This window comes from Brassica napus, unplaced genomic scaffold, assembly GCF_020379485.1.
Source record: "Brassica napus cultivar Da-Ae unplaced genomic scaffold, Da-Ae ScsIHWf_955;HRSCAF=1350, whole genome shotgun sequence".
NCBI lineage: Eukaryota > Viridiplantae > Streptophyta > Magnoliopsida > Brassicales > Brassicaceae > Brassica > Brassica napus.
The window spans coordinates 23,317-47,158 of record NW_026016989.1 but is presented as its reverse complement, the minus strand read 5'-3'; the positions used below and the strand labels follow the sequence as shown (position 1 = coordinate 47,158).

The 23,842-nt window shown below is 39.8% G+C and overlaps 7 protein-coding genes across 12 annotated transcripts; 4 read left to right on the top strand and 3 right to left on the bottom strand.

The window, feature by feature from the left end:
- Positions 1 to 3,298, top strand: LOC106436522 (protein SIEVE ELEMENT OCCLUSION B). Its single transcript, XM_048775627.1, has 8 exons — positions 1 to 327; positions 420 to 515; positions 733 to 1,175; positions 1,285 to 1,394; positions 1,470 to 1,612; positions 1,702 to 2,211; positions 2,342 to 2,638; positions 2,723 to 3,298. Exons 1-8 carry the CDS (start codon positions 64 to 66, stop codon positions 3,095 to 3,097), a joined length of 2,238 nt encoding a protein of 745 aa, XP_048631584.1. The 5' UTR covers positions 1 to 63; the 3' UTR covers positions 3,098 to 3,298.
- A 4,190-nt stretch (positions 3,299 to 7,488) lies between these two features.
- Positions 7,489 to 9,968, top strand: LOC106420572 (alpha/beta hydrolase domain-containing protein 17C-like). The gene is made up of 5 exons (XM_048775629.1): positions 7,489 to 8,183; positions 8,786 to 8,822; positions 8,913 to 9,149; positions 9,224 to 9,271; positions 9,374 to 9,968. Exons 1-5 carry the CDS (start codon positions 7,882 to 7,884, stop codon positions 9,833 to 9,835), a joined length of 1,086 nt encoding a protein of 361 aa, XP_048631586.1. The 5' UTR covers positions 7,489 to 7,881; the 3' UTR covers positions 9,836 to 9,968.
- An 823-nt stretch (positions 9,969 to 10,791) lies between these two features.
- Positions 10,792 to 12,548, bottom strand: LOC106393681 (50S ribosomal protein L13-like). 2 transcript variants are annotated; one of them, XM_013834361.3, is made up of 6 exons: positions 12,430 to 12,548; positions 12,239 to 12,284; positions 12,001 to 12,072; positions 11,756 to 11,922; positions 11,473 to 11,584; positions 10,792 to 11,181 (listed from the first exon to the last, which is right to left on the bottom strand). In XM_013834361.3, the coding sequence occupies exons 1-6, from the start codon at positions 12,531 to 12,533 to the stop codon at positions 10,969 to 10,971; spliced, it is 714 nt and encodes a 237-aa protein (XP_013689815.2). In that variant the 5' UTR covers positions 12,534 to 12,548; the 3' UTR covers positions 10,792 to 10,968. The 2 variants fall into 2 exon arrangements, with proteins under 2 accessions (XP_013689815.2, XP_048631593.1); XM_048775636.1 differs by having other exon boundaries at positions 12,239 to 12,319; positions 12,430 to 12,506.
- Positions 12,549 to 12,728: 180 nt separating this feature from the next.
- LOC106393706 (phytyl ester synthase 2, chloroplastic) lies at positions 12,729 to 16,124 on the top strand. 5 transcript variants are annotated; one of them, XR_007337985.1, is made up of 13 exons: positions 12,730 to 13,090; positions 13,169 to 13,220; positions 13,298 to 13,353; positions 13,437 to 13,595; positions 13,794 to 13,898; positions 14,036 to 14,142; positions 14,223 to 14,344; positions 14,433 to 14,541; positions 14,645 to 14,775; positions 14,860 to 15,229; positions 15,380 to 15,493; positions 15,541 to 15,644; positions 15,746 to 15,883. XR_007337985.1 is itself a non-coding variant. In XM_013834385.3 (13 exons), exons 1-13 carry the CDS (start codon positions 12,820 to 12,822, stop codon positions 15,770 to 15,772), a joined length of 1,704 nt encoding a protein of 567 aa, XP_013689839.1. In that variant the 5' UTR covers positions 12,731 to 12,819; the 3' UTR covers positions 15,773 to 16,060. The 5 variants fall into 5 exon arrangements, 4 of the variants coding, with proteins under 4 accessions (XP_022569540.1, XP_013689839.1, XP_022569539.1 ...); XM_013834385.3 differs by having other exon boundaries at positions 12,731 to 13,090; positions 15,559 to 15,639; positions 15,746 to 16,060; XM_013834381.3 differs by having other exon boundaries at positions 12,735 to 13,090; positions 15,559 to 15,644; positions 15,746 to 16,124.
- LOC106393734 (glycerophosphodiester phosphodiesterase GDPD1, chloroplastic) lies at positions 16,091 to 18,370 on the bottom strand. The gene is made up of 5 exons (XM_013834408.3): positions 17,458 to 18,370; positions 17,236 to 17,295; positions 16,873 to 17,154; positions 16,694 to 16,789; positions 16,091 to 16,607 (listed from the first exon to the last, which is right to left on the bottom strand). The coding sequence occupies exons 1-5, from the start codon at positions 17,719 to 17,721 to the stop codon at positions 16,206 to 16,208; spliced, it is 1,104 nt and encodes a 367-aa protein (XP_013689862.2). The 5' UTR covers positions 17,722 to 18,370; the 3' UTR covers positions 16,091 to 16,205.
- Positions 18,371 to 18,519: 149 nt separating this feature from the next.
- LOC106393743 (UPF0496 protein At3g19330) lies at positions 18,520 to 20,448 on the bottom strand. Its single transcript, XM_013834415.3, has 4 exons — positions 20,232 to 20,448; positions 19,861 to 19,933; positions 19,169 to 19,753; positions 18,520 to 19,093 (listed from the first exon to the last, which is right to left on the bottom strand). The coding sequence occupies exons 2-4, from the start codon at positions 19,931 to 19,933 to the stop codon at positions 18,735 to 18,737; spliced, it is 1,017 nt and encodes a 338-aa protein (XP_013689869.1). The 5' UTR covers positions 20,232 to 20,448; the 3' UTR covers positions 18,520 to 18,734.
- Positions 20,111 to 23,791, top strand: LOC106393697 (potassium transporter 4). The gene is made up of 9 exons (XM_013834375.3): positions 20,111 to 20,308; positions 20,507 to 20,741; positions 20,821 to 21,066; positions 21,217 to 21,267; positions 21,391 to 21,651; positions 21,775 to 21,827; positions 21,956 to 22,070; positions 22,161 to 22,409; positions 22,489 to 23,791. Exons 1-9 carry the CDS (start codon positions 20,267 to 20,269, stop codon positions 23,586 to 23,588), a joined length of 2,352 nt encoding a protein of 783 aa, XP_013689829.1. The 5' UTR covers positions 20,111 to 20,266; the 3' UTR covers positions 23,589 to 23,791.
- Positions 23,792 to 23,842: the final 51 nt, after the last annotated feature.

Below are 23,842 nucleotides of genomic sequence, written 5' to 3'. Positions count from 1 at the left end.
TCAGAGAACACACACAACAGTCAAAACTGCCTCTTCTTCTTCTTCTCAAGTCTCTTAAAAAGAATGGAGTCACTGATAAAGTCCCAGCACGCTCAGCAACTAGCGGGCCACAGCAGTAGAGATGGTAAAACTCCGAGGACGACAGAGATGGTACCAGCGACGTCGACCGGGGGACTAACGATGTCATCGGACGAAAGCATGATGCTGAAACTCATCCAACAAACACACTCCCCTGATGCTCGCGAAGTCCAAGTGCGTGGCCTTCTCTCTCTCGTTGAAGATATTCTCGATCGTGCCACTCTTGACTCCGACGACTCCAACGCCTCCGTTAGTATACATATACACGCATGCATGAATAAATATATGTCATTGCTTTATTCCTGTGATATAAATTATTAAGCATTTGTTTGAACTCGCAGATGCTCCCGTTGCCTACGGAGGATAAACTGATGCAATCAAGCATGATGAGCGTTCTTGATAGCGTCTCATACGCGATCGATCGCGTCGCCTGTGAGGTATAACTTCATTTTAGAAAATGTCGGTAGACTTCATGATATATATGAAACTCATCAGTTTATAACATATTTTGCTTTAATTATCTCGATTTGGAAATCCAAGTTTAACCATACCATGTACATGTGATGTTGTTGTACACATAACCACCAAAACCTAATTTACAACCTAGCTTGTAGACCAAGCAATAAAAGGCCATCACTGTTGTTCTTATTGCAGATAGCCTACAAGTCTCTGACGGGATCAGACGCACATGAAATAACAATGTCAGTGTTTGAACACCTCTCGAGCTTCCACTGGCACGGGAAGCTGGTCCTGACTCTAGCCGCGTTTGCGTTGAACTACGGAGAATTCTGGCTTCTGGTTCAGTTCCACTCAAAGAACCAGCTCGCTAAGTCCCTAGCTATGCTAAAGCTCGTCCCTGTTCAGAACAGAGTGACCCTAGAGTCGGTATCCCATGGGCTCAATGATCTCATCCGTGAGATGAAGAGCGTCACCGCATGTGTAGTGGAACTCAGCGAGTTACCTGATCGCTACATTACACTGGAGGATCCTCATCTATCAAGAATCATCTCTACCATCCCAATCGCTGTTTATTGGACCATAAGAAGCATCGTGGCTTGCATTTCTCAGATCAACATGATCACTGCCATGGGACACGAGTAAGATGATGACTTTTTTTTTGTTTAGTTGTTATATCTATCTAGCTAGTTATCTTTTATTTCCTTGAGTTGTGCGCCTCAATAACGATATTAACTTTTACTTAACCAGGATGATGAACACTCAAATGGATTCATGGGAAACGTCCATGTTAGCTAACAAGCTCAAGAACATTCATGACCATCTTGCTGAGACCTTGAGGCTTTGCTACCGCCACATAGGTTTGTAGTACGGTCTCAAAATCAATACACTCTCTTTCTTTTTGCTGACAAATAAAGAGATGATGAATTTAACAGAGAAGCAGAGGAGCTCAGAATCCTTAAAGATGTTGCATTCTCTATTCGACACCACTCACATTGATAACATGAAGATTCTCACGGCCTTGGTTCATCCCAAAAACCACACCACACCACTGCAAGATGGTTCGACCAAGAGAAAGGTTTCTTTCTATTATTATTATTATCATCATACAAGCCCATTAATTAATGCTATGCATGCATGCAATCTAATCTCGTAAGAATCTTGTAGGTTCACTTGGATGTGTTGAGGAGGAAGACAGTGTTGCTTCTCATCTCGGACCTCAACATATTGGAAGACGAGCTATCGATTTTCGAGCAAATATACACAGAGTCGAGGAGGAACTTGCAGGGAATAGATGGTAAGAGCCATATGCCTTACGAGGTTGTGTGGGTTCCGATAGTGGATCCTATCGAAGATTATGAAAGATATCCGAGTCTGCAGAATAAATTTGAGGCTCTCCGTGAGCCTATGCCATGGTACACAGTGGATAGTCCAAAGCTGATAGAGAGACATGTGGTGGAGTTTATGAGAGAGAGATGGCATTTCATGAACAAGCCAATACTCGTAGTGCTTGACCCACAAGGCAACGAGGCTAGTCTCAACGCGCTTCACATGATCTGGATTTGGGGGACTGAAGCTTTCCCTTTCACTAGAGCTCGTGAGGAAGAGCTCTGGAGGAGGGAGACCCTCACGCTTAACCTCATCGTTGATGGCATCGACTCTGTCATTTTCAATTGGGTAATTTATTTAATCAAGACTCTGCTTTGACCTAATATTAAATTTTCCATTTTTGACACCGCAGTCTCAAATCTATAAGAAATATATGTGTTTGGAAGTAGGATGCAAAATGAGACGATTTGATTTACAGATAAACCCGGAAAATTACATATTCTTGTACGGAGGAGATGACTTGGACTGGATAAGAAGGTTCACAATGGCGGCCAAAGCAACGGCCAAAGATTCCAACGTGAAGCTGGAGATGGCTTATGTTGGTAAACGTAACCACAGCCACAGGGAACATATCAGGCGGATCAGTGAAGCCGTCAGGGCTGAAAATCTGAGTCATAGCTGGGCCGAGCCTGCATTGATGTGGTTCTTCTGGGCTAGGCTCGAGAGCATGCTCTACTCCAAGATTCAACTCGGCAAAGCTGATGATCACGACGAGGTACGTACTATTACTAACCTAGAGGGTTTGATTGCTTTTTTTTTCTTTTTCGTGTGTGTGTTTTACGTGAATTTTATCAATTAGGTGATGCAAGGAATCAAAAAGATACTAAGCTACGACAAGCTCGGAGGATGGGCACTGCTGAGCAAAGGACCTGAGATAGTGATGATAACTCACGGTGCCATTGAGAGGACTTTGACCGTTTACGACCGAACCTGGAAAACTCACGTTCCCACCAAAGGCTACACCAAGGCAATGTACGACCACCACCACGACGAGATTCTCCGGGAAACCGGGAAACCATGCAGCCACTTTGATTTCCACATCACTGCTCGGAGCGGTCGTATTCCGGAGAAGATGAACTGCTTCGACTGCCACCGTCCCATGGAGAAGTACATGAGCTTCGCATGTTGTCACGATGATAAGCTCTTTGACCAAGACGAGAACTACAACTTCTAGATTACAAAAAAAAAACAAGGTGCATGACCTACGAGCGTCTTCCTTTTTTACTTCAAATTTGAATTTTATTTATTTAAACAATAATTTCAGTGTCTTTGTATGAGAACTGGCCAGTCTTGTAGGTTGGCCTTCATGGACAATGTTTGATTGAAGTATTCTTGATCATTTTCATTAATAAACTATTTCTTTAATGGAGATTAATATATGCTTTTCCTCTTTTTTTTTATATATATATATATATTTTTTTTTTTGCAAAACAAGATTTCGAAGCATCAATGATGGGGGTAGTGACCCACCACTTTCAAAGAAACTATTCGCTTTTTCTCTCTTTATTATATAAAATTTTTGAAGAAATATAAGATGAAATTTTCAAAACTTATAAGAAAATATGTACAAATCATTTTAAATAACTTTACAATTATAATTTGTTAACTTATTAGTACTTTTTGTTTAACAGTTTTTAAAAGTCATCACACAGATGAAGATGCTTTTATAATGTTTCTTCTAAATCTATACTATTAAAGCAGGATCTTATTGTCATAATTATCTTAGGGACATGTTTCCTTTACTAACACTAGAGTTTTTAACCGCGCTACGCGCGGATAAGATATTATATGTATTTCTCAATTCTAAAAAAATAATGTATAATATTGTATTACATTATTTAAAGAATATAAAATAAGACTATATAACATAAATATTTTTTTAAATTTTCTTTGTGAAAATTATTATGTTGTTTGATTGTTGTACTTGATTCGCATATTTGCATAGATATATGTGATAGATGAATAACTATATTTTTAATATAAGAAAAATAAAATTATTTACTTTTTAAACAACCTTGTCTCATGTTGGGGACTCGGTTATAGACATATTATATTCGAAGAAGACATTTTACAGTTATCAATCTTCTTAAAAGTCAAGAAACAAATCTGAATATCAAAACAATATCTTATACGATCTCTTTGTGGAATAACCACTCTAAAGTAATTGAATTTAGGCATCAAAAAGGACTGGAAATGGATGTGCATATGTGTTATCTAAGTCAGTTTTACAAAGTACTATTCATAGTTCATATATCATTTATGTCCATCCTAGTTTTTTTTGTCCATCCATTCTTAAACATCTTGAAATAATTGATGCTAATTAATAATAAAATTTTGGCTGGCAAAAAAAATCAAATTTGTCTAATTATCGCTAAAATATTTTATTAATATTGTCTAAGAAACTTTCAAGTGATATCATAGTTTAATTTTTGTTAGTTTTTTTGTCAATTTTTAGAGTTTTTTGTATTTAAGATTTTTTTCATATTAAGCTTCTTTTATTATTTTGTTTTTAATGAAAATACACCTTTAAATAATTTAATTTAAAATAAAATTATATATTAATTTGTTGTATTCTAACAATTTGATTGATTTAATTAATTTGCTTTGGTGGATAACTTAAAAAGTTTTCATATGAATCGGAGAAAGCAATCTTATGTTGTTATATTATATTTATTTGTGTATATAGAATCTATATATAATGCTAGTGTAATAAAGAAAGAACATTATTTTTTGTAATTTCAAAAAGATACATTATTACAATTTGAAATTAATCAAAATTGAATAAAATGGTAATTAAATATTTGTAAATCTAATTGTTTTTTTTATCTTGTTCAGTTGGATTCTCATGAAAAGAAATCGTTAGGTTAAACAAATGTTTCAAAATTTGAAATGTTTCAAAATTTGTTGTGTTATTGTTTTGTCTATAAATTACAAAATTTATTGAATTGATATATTTAATTATTGCACCCTTAAATAATATTTTATTAAGACATTAGAGAACTATGTTTTGAGTTGTTTTGTCAAAATTGTACAAAAATCTATGCTTTTTCATATTTGTCACGGAAATTTATATGTTAAATTTACTTTTACAAAATTCTTAAATTTGTCACGAAAACAAAAATCTATGCTTTTTCATATTTTTCAATATTCTCACACTTTCAAAGAATATATTAGCTTAGTCACTTACTTATTTTTTTTTACAAAACAAAGTATTGGAGTCTTGAAAGTTGAATTCATATTATTGTAATTGTACATAAGAATTTGTGATTACATACTTAGTGATTCTTGTATATGTGTTCAAGAAAGTTTCAATGGCTTAGTGGTAACTGTCCTATATTAATGTCATAATAATCCGGGTTCGATCCTTTCCTTCGCATTGTTTTTCATTTTTTACGAAAAAATAAATGAAATGACGTGGCAATTTCGGGCTCTCTGATTGGTTGATTTTTCTATCCTACGTGGACACCCTCTCCATGGCTTATATTTGCCTTTTAGTATAGTATAGATTGGATGTTTCATTAATGGCAATTAAGTAATATTAATAACAAATCTATATTGGATCATTATTCTTGGATCCACCCCAAATCAAATCTCTCTTGGGCCATTTGGGCCTATTAAAAAATCAGATTCAATTCTCACTTTTTTTTTCCTTTGGGCCATTGAGTCCAAGTTCAAATAATTTTTTTTCAACTATTCTTAATTATTATTTTTTTCTTTTCTTAATATAATTTAAGCATTCATAAAAATAATTGAATTTTTTTATTGAAAAGTATAAATCTTTATTAAAAGTATATAATTTTTAATTAAAATATTAACCCCATAATAAAATTAATTTATCAGAGTTATACCAACTTAATTCATTAAAAAAATAAAGTTTAATTTTTTAACATAAATAGTCATTTAAAATGAAATACGATAAATAAAGATAAAATTTTTAAGTCTTTTATGAAATAAAACACAAATATATGAAAATATGACATTTACTAAATATTTGTCAATTGAAAAAAAAACAAAAATAAATCCGCGCTTTGAAAGCGCGGGTCAAAATCTAATTATAGTGTTATATTTGTTGAACCCCATGAAACCAACATACACCTTTTTATTATTTCTTTGGAGTTTTCAATATTTTGCTTTTTACTGTAGTAATTAATTATTATTTACTCACGTTCTTTTCATCTTCTAAGAGCAATATTATTGGACGGACATAATTTTATGTTCTTAGCTTATTTTATTAATATTTTTATGTTAAGAAACAAATGTAAGGGACAAACCGAAAAATGTAGATTATTGGTATGATTTTTTAATGTCTCTTAATAAATTAATTATTTATTTTAATAACTAATGACAAATAAAAGATAAGTTTAAAATAAAACATATAACATTTAAATTGAAAACATTAGAAAATTACAAAGTAGAAAAAAAAAACAAAAAAAAAACCCAAAAATGTAGATTTCGATGTGGACTGAGCTTTCAATTTGCGGGATTTCGAAGTGGACTGAGCTTTGGCTTTCGGTTTGGGAAATTCGAGAGCTTTTGATTTGCGGGATTTCGATGTGGAGTGAGGTTTGGCTTTCGGTTTGGTGAATTGGAGATGTGGCTTTCGATTTCGATGTGGAGTGAGTTTCGATTTGGAGGATTTTGATGTGGAGTGAACTTTCGATTTTCGTATAGGGGATGAATCCTCTCGCCGTCTCAAGCTAGGGTTTCAGACGAAATGAAAGAGAGCAGAGCCGACCGCAGTACGAGTTTCGCGACTTTGATATCATCTCCCAATCATATTCCGCCACGTTGACTTAAGGACGAAGCCGGATGTCCCTTAGTTAAGGCCCGTTTGCAATGTTTTAACTGGATTTTCATTTATTTTTTTGACCCAATAATGCTAAGAGACGGGCCTATCATACGGCGATAATGTTGCTCTTAGTACAAGTACATTTTTCATATACAGTATTGTGTTATCTCTTGTAAATGTTTTTTTTTTGTGTTGGGGTAGTTGATATCTCATTTTCTTGTGCATTAAATTACAGCATTTCAGTGTGCCCCGCATGTCGTCAATATGATGTTTTATATTCCTTGTTTTGAGCCATATCAATCATATCCTCTAGTGTGGTCCATTTATTAAACTGAAATATATATATTTTAATTTGCAATAAAGGAAGCGTATTTGTTTATAAATAATCGGTATTGTTTGGGCTATTTGCAGAGTTGTTAGTCATAGATTCACAAACCCATAAACTTTCTTCTTTCAAGACTTCCATAAGTTTAGTCCAAATCAAGGCAAAACGGTTAAGTAAATGTCAAATGAACACAAGTGTCTCATAACACATGGTTTTATGAAATTACCAACTCTCCTCATCCCCTCCCACATGCTATTGTCCACCTAGTTATGTCTTAGCAAAACAGTTTGAATTATTAGTGTAAATCCTTTTGCTTGGAGGGATTTTCTTTTTTTTAATAATAGACTGTCTACTTCTATCAGCTGTGGATAATACATACACCTACTTGACACTGCTATTTAATATCAGCTCAACATCTATATATTTAAAAGTCTATTCATGATTTAGGGGATTAAACTTTCAGATCAAAAGTCATATAGTTTTTTTTTGGGGGTTCTTACTTATACTCTTTGTGAAATTTCAAGCAAGAGTGTTGGTAGATATTGAAATAAAGTAAATCACAAAGAAGATACGTTGCCCAAACCTAACCCCTACACAAGCTAGATGGACATAGTCACATTACCTTGTCGAAAGTAGTTTTCATCTTTTGCATATTTTTAGCCTTGGAATCATGAAAAGAAACATAGAAAAATGTAAACAAACTAGTAAAAAGCCACTTGTTATAGCTGAATACTAGCAGTATCCGTCTCTCTCTCTCTATCTCTTCCCAAGAAAAGGAAGAAAAAGCATCACACGGGAATGCTATTTGCGTAGATACAGGACCAGCGAGGAAGGAAGAAAGGAGATGGGAGGGGTGACATCTTCGGTGGCGGCGAAGTTCGCCTTCTTCCCGCCGAGTCCGCCGTCTTACAAGGTGGTCACGGACGAGCTAACGGGACTGTTGCTTCTCGCCCCATTCCCACACCGAGAAAACGTGGAAATCCACAAGCTTCAGACCCGAAGAGGCACGGAGATAATGGCCATGTACGTGAGGCACCCGATGGCCACCTCGACGCTGCTCTACTCGCATGGAAACGCCACCGATCTGGGACAGATGTATGAGCTCTTCATCGAGCTTGGCATCCATCTCAAGGTTAATCTCATGGGGTATATCTTTCTTTCTTTCTTTCTTTTGAACCTTTAAATTCTTACACACACACCCTTTTTTACTTTTGTTTGATTGGTTCTTGATGATATATATATTTATTTAAATGAGTATATAATCTTTCTGTTTCTATTGATTTGGTTTTTGATTATTCCCTAGACAACTGAGAGACCATGTTTTATTCTTTATAAGATTATTTGTTGGTTATGTTTTTCTTGTGTGTGAAAAACAGAAAAATGTTGTTTAAATGGTGGACTAAGATTTCATATAGCTCTGCTTCAAATCAGTTAGATCATCTTTAACTCCACTTCATCTTTTACCTTTCAAAATGGAGTTTGAAACATAAAATAAACTAACTGCACTTCAGTTTTTACTCCATAATGGAGTAAAATATTGATTTACTCCGTAAAAGGAGTATTGTATTTTTTGTTTGTTCATTAATTTATTTTCATTTCAAGATGGAGTAGGATTAGAGCAAAACCACACTCCATTTAAAAAAAAAAAATGCAGTTTAACGTTGGAATGAGTTTTGCATTGGAGATGATATAATATATTGCTTCCCATATTATTTAGTTCAATCATGATTTGCTTTCTTGTTTTGCAGATACGATTACTCCGGGTATGGACAATCAACTGGAAAGGTTTGGTCCTCTTACCACCATCAACCTCAAGTGATTGGATTATTATTATTTCATTTAGGACTAAACAGTTGTTTCTTCTTATGATTGAAGCCGAGTGAGCATAACACGTATGCTGATATCGAAGCTGTTTATAAGTGTCTTGAAGAAACCTACGGCTCTAAACAGGAAGATGTTATCTTCTACGGCCAGTCTGTAGGGAGCGGTCCCACATTACATCTTGCTTCCCGGTTCCCTCTATTGAGAGCCGTCGTACTCCACAGCCCAATCCTCTCCGGTTTAAGAGTAATGTATGCCGTTAAGAAAACCTACTGGTTCGACATCTACAAGGTAACTCGAAAGAATAACTTTCATTTCTTCATTAATTTGTCCCACTCTCCACATGTGTGTGTGTTTTTATGCAGAATATCGACAAAATCCCATATGTCGATTGCCCTGTTCTCATCATTCATGTAAGTGTTAGTTAGTTAGATAGACTTAGGCTTTTGAGATACATTTTGGCTTTTGAGCTAATTAAATAGAAATATTTATACGAATAAATGTGATGCATGCAGGGAACTTCGGATGAAATAGTGGACTGTTGTCATGGGAAACAACTATGGGAACTGTGCAAAGACAAGTATGAGCCGCTTTGGGTGGAAGGAGGGAACCACTGTGATCTTGAACAATACCCTGAATACATGAGACACCTCAAGCAATTCATCACAACAGTAGAGAGGTTACCTTCCCGGAGCAGCAGCAGCAGCAGCGGCGGCGTGAGAGATGATGGACCTACTCGGAGGAGGAGTGTGGACAGGAGAGAGAAGCCGAGGCAGAGCACAGAGCGTAAGCCGCTTCCGCCAAAGAGTCAGTGGAAGAAGAGCAGCAGCAAGCTCAGGATATCTTTTGATCACCACCATCTGGATCGGTCCAGGAGAAGCCTTGACTGCCATGACAAAACTCGGAAGAGCATTGACCACTCCCATCAGGTTGAGAGGGGAAGGAAGAGTGTGGACAGGGTAGGCTCCGAGTTGTGAATGATCCACATTTTTTTATTTTGTTATTGTTACGTTTTACGTATAGATGATGAGTACATAACTGTTCTATACCGAACACGTAACATGTGGTCGTGACATTATTTCTAATTTTATGTCTCCTGTTGTCAACAAATTGGGGGTTTGAATTTCCTATAGTTTGGCTTATTACAAGACTAGGATATTAGAGCATCCACAATGGGAGCTCTTAAAGGAATCCTTAGAAGGTGTGGAGCCCACTTTCTTAGAATTTGTGCCAAAAAGAATCCTTAAAATCCTTTGGTAAGGATTGATCCTTACACTGTTCACGGGTCCCATTGACTATGTGGCGGCCCGTGAATGATCATTTTTAAAAAAAAAAAAAAAAAATCCAAATATTTAAGATTAATCCAAAATGCCCTTGTGATAAAGACTCCAATGAGTCTCACCATTGCGCATGGTCTTAGCACTTTAAGAAATTCATTTATATAGAATCAATGAAACTTTTGTATTTATAATCAAATCACACGATCTCTTTTTGCTAGTGTAAGAGAGCCTACAAAGACCAAGACAGATCCCTCTATCTTTCATAAATGCTTAATTCTACTACATTCCTCAAAAATATTCACTTATCTAAGCTGACAGCAGAAGAACACAGAGCACATGGCTGCTTCAGGCAGCAGTGCTCCAAGAATGGCACATGTTTTACAAAGATAGAAAGTTAAACTAAAAACAACCAAGATAGATAGGGGATATAAACAGAGGAAATGTTGTTTCCAAGATGAAGTTGTAGCCATATTCATCTCTGTATTCGTTCTTCTGTGTGTGTATTCTTCTTAGGACTAGACGTGTTTTTGTCTTGTTGGAGAAGAAAAGAGAAACATGTATGTTCATGTTTATGTTTATTATCGCCACTCTTATGAAATCTTTGTCCTTTCGTAAATTTCACGTAATTGATGCGTTTCCCACATGCCTAACAGTTGAACCAGAAACGAGACCATGCATGTATAAGGAAGAACGGGTTTTGCTTCATGGTAGGACCGTGTCTATTGTCTGGCACTCAACAAACAGAAAAAACGTTATCCACCACGCCTGCATTATGATCGTTGCTTAAATAAAAGACTGAATCACATGTGTGAAGCTTTTCTTCTAGGCAGTTACACTTGAGAAGGAGCCCTCTTCTTGCCTTTCTTTACCTCTGCTCCACCATTTTCTGCCTGCTCTGCCTTCTTCTGGGCACGGATCATTGCTCGCCTTGCGCGCGGTCGCATCTCTCTCACTGTACGAGGAGGCATCACGAATGGCTCGAGTGGCTTGTCCCCAAAAGGATGCTCACTGCCTTCAAATATCCTCAGCTTCCGATCTCTGTCCTATAAAAACAAACCCACATGAAAAAAACTCAGCACATTGTTGTTGGCAAGGAACAAATCCTGAACATTGCAAGCTAATTTATCTAGGAACAGAGACTAGCAACAAATAACCAAACAGACAAGCTGAGAAATGATAATGTATCGAAATGTTATCCCACCAAAGAAAAAGGTAAGAAAAAACAAAGGATCTCAAACGCTGACTCATGAGGGATTCTACAGTATTTAAGAAAAGAAAGAGACAGGGAACTAGTAAAACGTTTCAGACACAATATTAGAGAGTGTAGTACTCACATCACGCAAATTGTTAGTTGGAAGCATGCGCCAGACAGCCTTGCGGATGACCTCGGTGGGGTCTTTGGCCATCTGATCTTTCAGACTGCGTTCTTTCAGGTGTCCAACGTACCTGTAAAGAAACAAAGAGGGATTAATATTTAACTAGAAGGAAGAAACTGGGAGGAGATAGTAGCTAAATAAAATAAAAATCATGATCAATCCCTATCTTGCAAGCAGCTGAAGAAGATATATATATATATAGGGAAAAAAAGAAGGTAAGAGTGGGTGGGTGGGAACTTGCCCAGTATGCCAGCGGTAGAACTTGTCAGTGAGCTTTCTTCCAGTGATGCCGATATCCTTAGCATTGAGAACAATGCAAATATCCCCATCATCACGGTTGGGACAATAAGTAGGCTTATCTTTGGCTTGAAGCACAGTTGATATCTGAGATGCTAGTCTACCCAGAACCTAATGTATGAAAATGAGAAATGAGATCCTAGTATTAGGGGAAGCCCTGTAATTAATGTTTTAACACAATAACGAGACCTGGCCTTTGGCATCAAAAACTCGCCAACGAAGACCGTCGAGATTGATACGCTTTATACCCGCCACAGCTTTCTGGCAAAATATTCAAGATCAATGCATAGCCAAAGGTCCTATTTTGATCAACTTGGTTGCATATGAATGAAGTATAAACGAAATGTAACTAATAAACAAGAAAGAAGGCCTCTCCTGAAACTGAAATTTATGGAAGAAGTAAGCTCTTTGTTTGTTTGTTTGTTACCTTTAGGTTGCCACTGAATGAGGCAGCTTGAGTGGCCATCGTTATTCTGCAGCAGGAATAAGTTTCTTCAGAACTACGATCCTAAAATCAATACAGAAAGGCACATTCATCCTTTAAAAACTTAATCAATATAGAAAGTCTGCAGCTATTTGCATCTGCGCAAGAGAGAGAAAGAGAGTGAGATGACTCACCGGAAGCGACGGCGGCGGTGACAAGGGAATAGAGCGAGATCGAGACACACAAAGGGTTTAGGAGAAGAGCCCTTTACAGAAGGGTTGGGCCTGGAAGGGTCCATTAAATTTCCCTTTTGTTTTGTTGGGTCAGATAAATTGCATGTTTATTTATTATGATTAGAATTTAACAAAACAAGCCCACTAGAGTATTATTAATTGGGCCTAATGGCCTGCTGCATCGCATCACTCATATTAGGCCTTGGCGCACGTGCGTGTGGCCGTAAGAGATGGAGAGACCGTTGAGTCATGAGATCTTCGTTACGCCTCCTGGAAAACAGAAAGGAAAAAAGAAAAGAGTGTGTTGGTGGTACAAATGGAGACTAGCTTCTTCTTCTTCTTCTTCTTCCCATGGCGGCCACTGGATTACATGTGCTATCTGCCGTCGGCCTACGCATCGGAGAGAAGCACAAGCTTTCTGTTGGAGGAGTAGCCCTACCCCGAGTCTCCGTTTCTGTCAACGCTTTTAGCTCGGAGCAGCGGTCGGCTAAGAGCTTCAGGGACTACCTCGAGGCGGCTAGGGATTTCATCAGACCCGAAGAAAACAGCCCCTCTCGCTGGTTCTCTCCCCTCGAAAGCAAGGCTCGATGTGACCGCGCCCCGCTCCTTCTCTTCCTACCTGGTTAGTCGAGGGAAAATGTGCAGTTGCTTTTAGCTCCGATTCAGAAAGCATTACGATGACTGACTACTAGTGGTGTAGGTATCGACGGAATTGGACTCGGCCTAATGAGACAGCACCACAAACTTGGACAGTGAGCCCCCCCTTCTTTCTATCGATTCTTCTTTTTGGATTTCTCAATTAGGTTAATTGTGCTTTGCTTTTTCCAAGGATGTTTGATATCTGGTGCCTTCACATTCCACCCAGTAATCGTACTGCATTCCCAGGTATTGCTTTCTCTCTACATTATTTTTTGGTGATGATAGTTAGTTTCTCTTTCTCTTTCTCTTACACTTACTGAATGCTTTAGATCTTGTCCGCATGGTCGAAACAACTGTCAAATCTGAAAGTCAGCGGTCACCTGGTAAACCCATTTATCTTGTTGGAGAATCTCTCGGTGCCTGCATTGCACTTGCCGTTGCTGCCTGCAATCCTCATTTTGATCTTCTCTTGATTCTTTCTAATCCAGGTGACCTATCTTAGCCTTCCTTTCATTTGTCAATCTCACTCTACTCGCTGTCTGTTTCTGTTTGACCTCATACATTTCCTTACATGGTTTTATGCCTACTGTTAATGCGTATGACTTTAGTGGCTGGCTGCATTATATACTCAACTGACTTTCTGACCTTGAAAAGTAGTCTCACCATCTCTTCTATTGCATTTGCAGCTACCTCATTTGGAAACTCTTCGCTGCAACATCTTCCTCCCCTGCTCAAACTCTTGCCTCACCAACTTGATCTTGCTTTTCCTTCTGTCTTAAGCTTGATTCCAGGTTTTCTTAAATTTATCCCTTCACATATTTTGGAAACAAATGAGCCCTTCCCTTCAAAATTTGGTTCAAGTGTATACTTTGATTCATGTTAACATGTGAGTTAAGACATGGTTTTTAAGTTCTACTGTAATTTCAAGGTGGCCCTTTAAAAAGAATGATTGCTCACTGGGTCAGGGGACTTCCGGAGAACGAAACAGCTGCAAACATTTATCAAGATTTGGTGACAGCATCGACATTCACATCTGTAGGTGAAAAACTCATTTTATGGTCGTTCGTTCGTTTCCCAATCTTGTCAAAATGGTTAACAATCTGCTGCCTATGCAGATCCTGGCTGATACATTTGGGAGAGAAACACTTTTGTGGAAGCTCAAGTTGCTTGATTCCGCTTCTCTTTTTGCCAATGCCCATCTTCATCTAGTACAAGCTCAGACTCTAATTCTATCCAGGTTTGTAATATCTGTTCCCTCTAATATTCGTTGGAATTTACACCAGAGTATATCAAGTACGTTGAGCTAACTTGTTTGCCAACCACAGCGGAAATGACCATATATTACCCAGTACATGTGAAGGCAAACGACTTCGCAAAAAACTGCCTAAATGTGAAGTCCGTTCCTTCAAAGACAACGGTCATTGCCTTTTTCTTGTATGCTCTGCTGCTTTCATTCGAATACAATGGCCAAATACTGAATATTATCTCACTCATAAAATGCTTCGTGAACATCTCCTTTTGCTGTTGGATATGACAGGAGGACGGCATTGATCTGGTCAGTATCATTAAGGCCACTTCTTTTTACCGGCGTGGGCGTCATCAGGATTACATCTCCGACTTCATCCCACCAACCTTCTCTGAATTTAACAAATGTTATGGCGTCAACAGGTTCCTACCTACACATACATATATAATGTCTTAAAATTTCTTGCATGACTTAATCTTTGCTTTTTTCTGTTTGTAACGAGATAGGCTCCTTGAGGTGATCATGGGCCCTGTGTTTCTGTCGACTACAGTAGATGGGAAAGTGGTGAGGGGGCTTGGGGGAATACCATCGGAAGGACCTGTACTACTAGTGGGAAATCATATGCTACTGGCGAGTGACAAAATATCACTCCCAGGTCAATTTGTTCACGAGAGGAACATCAATTTGCGGCCTCTTGTGCATCCGATGATGTTTACAAGAATGAGAGATGGATTGTTACCTGATGTGTCTGGTTACGACACACTCAGAATGATGGGGTCGGTGCCCATCTCAGCCACCCACCTTCATAATCTCTTGTCTGCAAAATCCCATATTCTGTTGTTTCCAGGAGGCATACGCGAAGCTCTACACCGCAAGGTGACTAGTTTTCCACTCATTGAGTCACATAAATGAAAGCAGATACTTTGGACATCTGAGGATAGTTTCAAGATGTCATCATTGTGTTGTATTGCTGCTATCGTTTGTTGTAGTGGTGAAAACAAGTCATCACAATTTAGTCAATAACAGGGAGAAGAATACAAGCTGATGTGGCCAGAGAAACCGGAGTTTGTGAGAGCGGCAGCCAAATTTGGAGCCAAAATAGTTCCCTTTTGTGGGGTTGGAGAAGATGATTTCTTAAAAGTAAGCACATCACATTTTAGTGCCCAACCATGTGCAATAATATATAGCTGGTGTGACGAATGCAGGTAGTTGTGGACTACAATGACCAGATAAAAGTTCCGATTGTTAGAGAAGTGCTAAAAAGAGTGACAGCGGAAGGCCCGGAGGTGAGGTAATGTGAATTAGAGAGCAGCGTACGTTGGTAATTTTAATTTATTGTAAAAATGGGTGTTGTTGGTGTGTGACGTATGCCATGTGTGGTGTGTTTCAAAGGGGAAGCGTAGAAGGAGAAGAGGGTAACCAAGATTTCCACATGCCAGGAGTGATACCCAAGTGTCCTGGGAGATACTATTACTACTTTGGGAAAGAGATAGAGACGGGAGAGGAAGAATTAAGGGACAGAGAGAAGGCAAAGGAAGTGTACGCCGAGGTGAAGAAGGAGATTGAGAGATGCATAGAGTTTGTGAAGCAGAGAAGGGAGGAAGATCCTTACAGACCTCTCTTGCCTCGTCTCCACTATCACCTGAAGCACGGTCTCCTCACCCAAGTCCCCACTTTTCCCTTTTGAACATATTTACACAATTAGATTTATCAATCAAAAGTGTAATTCGGTGATGGTAGTACTGATATCAATCTATAACATTTGGGCTCACATACATCGTCAGATTTCTCATATACCCAAGTTTTTGGGAAAACAACATATCCCTAATATGTAACTAACTGAGTTAAGAGTTCAGTGTTGAATCAACTCAGGAATGAGCTTGAGAAGAAAGGAGAGCTCTCTCTCAGAGAAGTTTGGCTTTGGCTTAGTATCATGAGCATCTCTATTGGATGGCTTCATCATCTCCCTCACAGCCTCTGTCATCTCTTCCACATGATCCACTATGACTCCTTCTATTCCCATCAAATGCTGCATATACACCGCCTCGGCTACGTTGTTGAGCTTCCCGTATGTCATCAGAGAGAGTTTGGATTCTTTTATCCTGTTGACGGCAGCTGGGTTCCTGAAAACACCCTTCACCTCCGAGACAATCCCTTGGAGGCCTCCCTCTACACATACTTTGATTGCTTCCTCCAGTGAATTCCTTCTCACGTCGTAGTACATCTCTGTACCTCCGTTTGTCAAGAAGAATACCTGTTTTTTTTTTCCATCCCAAGGCACATAAGTTGAGTGGAAAGTTTCTAAGCTTTTTGGATCAAACAAAGATGAAGGCTACTTACAGGGTAGATGCTCTGCAACTTCCTGGCGAGGAGGGCAGCATCAGGGTGAAAGCTGGAGAAGATGATGGGTCTGTCTTTTCCATAATCACACACCACCTGTCACATTCGTTTGCAAACCCCAGTGAGTAGGCAATTGAAGCCAAACCAACCTAATGACATTCACAGTCAAGTATTAGTACCTGCAAGATCGGGAGGAGAAGACGGGAGAGGTGGTCGGAGGAATAGACAAGGTTGTCGTCAAGCTTGAGCTCGATGTTGAAACCCAGCTTGGGCTCAACTTTCTCAAAAGCCTCCTGGAGAGTACAGAGAGAGTCGTCTTGTTGGACGCACCACTTGAGGATCTTTCCTTCCTTCGTCTTCCTCAGCAATGGCTTCCCGATCTTCTCTGTTTCCCTCTGTTTCCCGTAGGACATGAACTCGGACGAGCTAACCTCCGTGACCCTCTTCTCGTAGACCACTCCCTGTTCCATTCATTATATTTCTTGTTATAATCTCAGGACATCAACAATCCAAAGCTACTAATTACTAAAAGGGCGTCTTACGTTATCTTCAGAGTAGATGAAGTCGTCGTGGAAAATGACTGGGCAGCCATCTCTGGTGACCTGTGTGTTTGATCAAAAAGTAATTTTTATTTTCACTTTCCAGAACAAAAAAAAGTCAACGAATAAAAACTTCCACGTGCTATGGCCGGCTATCACGTGGAGCTAAAAAAAAAAAAGTAGCGAGCCGACACAGAACAAAACATGGGAAGGAAAGAAAGAAACCTGAACATCGAATTCGATAAAGTCGAGAGGGAGTTTTGAAGCGGCATTGAAGGAGAGGATGGAGTTTTCCTTGAAGGCAGAGAACCTTGGATCAGGCGACTGCAACATGTTCATGCCGTGACCTCTATGTCCCACAACCAGAAACTTTGGGATCTTGAAAGAGCTTAGACCACCAGGCGAGAAACGAGAAGCGCAGAGGGAGGGATTCTCATGGAAGTTGTCGAGGCTAGGCACTTCCGTTACATGAATTGCTTTCAGAGACATTTTTATTTATGTATAGAGATCAAAAGAGGAGCTAGGGAGCAGATTTGTTGGATGGGTTCAGAGATGGACTTTGGGTGAGGGGTTAATATATATATATATATATGATATAAAAGAAGGAAGATGAAGATGGGATCTTGGAATATTCCTGAGGATCACCACGTCATCATTCGGCTTCGTTCCTAATAACAGTCAAATTATCCCTTTTGGATATTCGACTCTCTCTTTCCCGGTTCCTTGCAGTCGATAGATGTTGACACCTTTCCTTTCCTAGTTTCTAATCTTTCGGAATATTCCAACGCATATTATTATCCTCCAAATCCAAATCCTCTACTAATTAAAAGGCTTTGGTAATAACTTTGATGTGGGCGACACAGCCCATAAGTTAGGGGTTCGTTACCCAGGATACCATTCGATGATACTACTGCAAGGTGCTGAAGCAGAGCCAACAAGATCATAGAGACCATCACGGAGAAGCTTGTCTAAACAGGGCGTCACCCTTCTTGAATGTCTGATATGGTGATGTCATCCAATATAAAACTATTGTTAAGGCAGACCAAAGAAAGTCTCTATTCCCAGCTACAGATAGCATAACGTCTGTGTATATATTCACTTTTGGCAACCTCCACAAGTTCAGGTTACTGTAAGAACCAAAGACAAGTGGGTCGAGTAATGAATCCTAAATAACCTCAACAAATAGATTGCATTCCAAACAAGTGCAACTAATCTCACGATAAAGACCTACTGTCAATTAAGACAATAAACATTTACTTCATCAGATTGAAAAAAATGCATATGTACTTAAGCAAAAGAAAAACACTGATGTAGCTCGTCTTATTATCCAGATATGTATATGATATTATGATTTTCCAAAAAAAAAGCAGCCTACCATGAAATCTTGATTAATTTTGCTGGCAATATTTTTGTTCCCTCTAAACTCTAAAGAATACCATGACCAACTTACAAGCACGGAAAACTGATAGAGAGAGAGAGAGAGAGAGAGAGAGTTGGGGAGCTTATATTCGGGAAAGATGGATCTCTTGAAGGAGCAACGATCTAGCTTTGTTAACGTTGGTGAACCAAAGGCAAATATGATCCTCAAGATCCTTGAGTTGATGGGTGAGGTTAAGGTGAGTCTTGCGAAGCTGTTTCAAAATCTCCTGAACTGAATAAACGTCCCTCCCCCTCTCCAATCCAAGCCGAATGAAAAGCTTGTCGTATTCAATCCCCGTGTGCAGGCGGGAGACAAGACGGTCAATGGTGTCGAGATCTTTGTTGAGCACAAAAGTACCCTTGGCAGCAGCATTGAGCTGAGAAATGTTAGTCAACTCCTTCTTCTTGAAACTGTGAGGGAGGTAAGGACTGCACAGGGGACCTGCAAACAACAAGGGTAGGGTAGTGCATGAGAGGCAGAAGCAGCAGCAACCAAGATATAAGGGGAGGGCAGAACCAGCTGTGGCATGGTGGATGAGGCGGACCCGTGACCTAGACTTACGGAGACGGGTGTCCAGTTTGTGCTTCAGCTGGGAGAAGCATAGTTGAGTGTCTCGGAAGCTGTGAGATTCAGGAGACGAGAAAGGGTTTTCAAAAGTGTCGAGCTTGAGGAAGAGGTCGAATGCCAAGTTACAGAGGGATTCGTCAATGGCGTGGGAATCAACGGGGAGGATGTGGAAGAGGTCAAAGAGGGGTGTGTAGAGGTGGCGAGCGGTGTGTACGCTTTGGTAAAGATTCAAGCAAAGGCGTGTGGCACTTTCGCTGTGTTGAAAGTAAGTGGAGACGAGATGGGTGAGTGTAGTAGGCTTGGCGTGGCTAAGAGCTTCTTGGACGCATTCATTGTTTGGTTGAAGAACTTGAGAGAGAAGCAGCTCTGTCCGATCATTGATGTCGGGTTGGATGGGAAGATGAGCAGGGGGGTCAACCACGTGAACCAGTGAACGTATGTCGTGGTAGGATGGGGTCTGAAAAGCGTGAGCCAGCTCGCGGCTGAGATTAAAGGTAGGCGACGGATTGGATGCATTGTTTGAGGGCAGGCTGTCTGTTTGTACAAAGCCAGCCAAAGACGAAACTCGTTTAGGCATTTCAACAAACAGGTGGTGTGCCTGCGGAATTATTAAAAAAAAAAAAGAAGAAGCGGGGTATTACCTAGAGATGATGATGGATGAGGAAGAGGGTCGTCGCCGGGAGAGGCTTGGTTGAAGGAAAGGCAGTGCGGCATCTAGAAAGAAGAGACGAAGAATAACAAACTTGATTCATAAATGGAGTGGGAAAGCTACTTGTGATGGCAAGTGAAAAAATTGCCTTTGTGTGCGTGCTTCCGCACAAACCCAATCAATCAATATACGGTAAATAATCTAAAACCACATTAATCTCCCAATATTTTGTTTTGTTCACTGTTTCACTTCCCAAGGAAAAATGATTAGATTCTAAAATTAATTTGCTATCTCTATGATAAAGTAAAATAATTAGAAGTCATCGGCTGTCTAAATAGATAAGGTAGGAAGGAGAGATCGAACCTGATTCTCTGAGATTCTTCTTTCAGACAAAAGCTATGGAGTATTCTGGAGTCTCTCCGCCTAGGAATCCTTCTCAGGTTAGTTCCCTTCACTTGTACAGTTCATGCTATCTCAATCGACCACGAACATAAATTAACAGTTTATGCTTGCTAGTACAACCTAGTTCAAACCAAGCATACCTATATGCTAATATATTTCTAGGCTCTTCTCGCCACTTTGTTTCTTGTTTTATCTGTTTTCCGGCTTACTGAATTGTTAACTCCTCCTCCATTCAGCTTTCATGGGCGAGGAATTTGATTTTGGCCTACCAGAGCTTTGGTGTTGTCTACGGTGACCTTTGTACGTCTCCTCTCTATGTGTTTCCTAACACATTTATCGGCAAGTTGCACAAGCAGCACCACAACGAGGAAGCCGTATTTGGTGTCTTCTCTTTGATTTTCTGGACCCTCACGCTTATTCCCCTTCTCAAGTACCTTCTTGTATTACTCAATGCCCATGATAATGGACAAGGTTCACTCTCTTTTTTTTTCATTCCTAACTTCTTTCCTCTTCTGCCTTTTTAACAGTGTTTTCTTTTCGCTCTCTCCAGGCGGAACATTTGCTCTCTATTCGCTGCTTTGTAGGCATGCTAAGCTTAGCTTACTTCCTAACCAGCAAGCTGCTGACGAAGAGCTCTCAACTTACAAGTCTGATCCCTCCACTGATACTGCAACTTCCTCCCCCTTTAAAAGAATCTTTGAGAAGCACAAAAGGCTGAGGACTGTGTTGCTGCTTCTTGTACTTTCTGCTGCTGCTATGGTCATAGGAAACGGGGTTTTGACTCCAGCAATATCTGGTAAAGTATTCCTTTATTTTACATTCGGAGTTGGAGCTGGAGCTGTTATCCTTCACTTCTTTCAGCGCAAACCTCCTTCTCCGAGACTAGTCTTATTTATTTTTCTATTTTTGGACCGGGACTATAAATGGCTCCTATGCTTTCTTGCAGTTCTGTCTTCCATGTCAGGTTTACAAGCTACAGAGAAGAAATCAACTGACGGTATATGATGCTTATTGCTTCCACCATGTTCTTGTATCAATTGTTCGATTACATCTTTTGGACTTTCTTTTTGGTTCGGTGTTTTGTTTTGGAGTATGAACGTTTTCTCTTTAACCACTGCAGGCGAACTTCTGCTTCTTGCCTGTGTCATACTAGTTGGATTGTTTGCTTTCCAACACTCTGGTACTCACAGGGTGGCTTTTATGTTTGCACCAATTGTGATCATCTGGCTTATTTCAATCCTCTTCATCGGTTTTTACAACATCATACACTGGAATCCGAAGATAATTTATGCAATTTCGCCGCTTTATATCATCAAATTTTTCAGAGTGACTGGTCAAGATGGCTGGATTTCTCTTGGTGGGGTTCTTCTTTCTGTAACAGGTACTTCGGTTCTGGATCAAGACATAACCATAATATATTTCTTTTCTTCTGAATCATGTATTTTCTAACTTGGGAATGGTCTTATGAGCTGGTTCACTAAAGTGATTATCACTGTCTCATCAGGTACTGAAGCTATGTTTTCAAATCTTGGCCATTTCAGCTCGGTCTCAATCAGAGTAAGTGGAGGTTCCATGTCTGAGTGCTGTACATCAGTTATCAGCCTTGCTAGTCATCCTTCAACATATGTCCATGCTGGTTTCGCAGCCTTGTTTGTTACATTTTTACTTCTTTTTGTTCTGTGCAGCTTGCTTTCGCCTTCCTTGTGTACCCATGTCTGGTTGTACAATACATGGGCCAGGCAGCTTTCTTATCAAAGAACCTCGGGTCTATTCCCAACAGTTTTTACAGTTCAGTCCCAGGTTTGTTTACTCGCACACCAGTTTTTGAAATTCACTTGTTTCATTTACGTAATGCGAACCTTTATATGATATTGTTGGTCCTTTATGCAGATCCTGTTTTCTGGCCTGTATTTGTTATTGCTACACTTGCAGCCATCGTTGGCAGTCAGGCTGTGATAACCGCCACATTTTCAATAATCAAACAATGCCATGCTCTTGGATGCTTCCCACGAGTCAAAGTAGTCCATACTTCAAAACATGGACAGATGTACATCCCGGAGATCAACTGGATCCTGATGATCCTGACTCTTGCAATAACTATAGGTTTCCGGGACACAACTTTGATTGGAAATGCCTACGGTAGACTTTCTATTCACTGGAGTCTATTTTTTTTTTTTCCCTCTCCAGGACCTGATGGTGATTTTCTCGTTACTAACAGGACTCGCCTGCATGATGGTAATGTTCATCACAACGTTTCTCATGGCTCTTGTCATAGTCGTGGTGTGGGGGAAGAGTTGTTTTCTGGCGGCTTTGTTCCTAGGAACGCTATGGATAATCGAAGGTGCCTATCTCTCAGCGGCGCTCATGAAACTTCCACAGGGTGGTTGGGTATCTTTGGTGCTCGCTTTCATATTTATGACCGCTATGTATGTGTGGCACTATGGTAGTCGCAGGAAATACAGCTTTGATCTTCATAACAAAGTTTCACTGAAGTGGTTGCTGGGACTAGGACCTAGTCTTGGTATCGTCCGTGTGCCCGGAATAGGACTTGTATACTCAGAACTTGCAACTGGAGTTCCTGCAATTTTCTCACACTTTGTCACCAACATCCCGGCATTCCATAAAGTTGTGGTGTTTGTTTGTGTGAAATCAGTGCCAGTGCCGCATGTACTTCCTGAAGAACGCTTCCTCGTTGGCCGTGTTTGCCCAAAGCCTTATCGTATGTACAGGTGCATAGTGAGGTATGGGTACAAAGACATTCAACGGGAGGACGGGGACTTTGAGAATCAGTTGATACAGAGCATAGCGGAGTTCATCCAAATGGAAGCAGGGGACCTCCAATCCTCGGCTTCCGAGTCCCAGTCATATGATGGGAGAATGGCCGTGTTAAGTAGCCACAAGACTAGTCTCTCAAACTCTATCCTGACGGTTTCAGAGGTAGAGGAGTATGATGAGACGGGGAGACAAAGCAGTAAATCTATGACCTTGCAGAGTTTGCGATCAGTGTACGAGGAAGAGTATCAGCAGGGGGGGCAAGTGAGGAGAAGGCGTGTGAGGTTCGGGTTAACGCAGGCAAGTCGTGGGATGGAGGGGTCGGTGAGGGAAGAGCTAATGGATCTGATAGGGGCGAAAGAGGCAGGGGTTGCATATGTAATGGGACATTCGTATGTGAAAGCAAGGAAATCATCGTCGTGGCTGAAGAAGCAGACAATTGATATAGGATACTCGTTTCTGAGGAAGAACTGCAGAGGGCCAGCGGTAGCACTCAACATACCTCACATCAGCCTCATTGAAGTTGGCATGGTCTACTATGTTTGATTGAGCCAAATAAAAGAATGCAGGTCTAGTAGTGTAGTAGCATCTTCACCGATGATGCAACATTCGTGGTGTATGCTTATTATTTATATACTCCTTATGTTTCACACACTACACTGAACTTGATGTATTTGTATTCTAGTATTGTATTGTATTGTATTTGAAAAAATTCTTTAAAAAATATATTGTATTGGAATTAGACGGCATGAAGTTTCTCTCTCGCCCCAACGTGGACCCCACCAGTTTCCAAAAGAAAA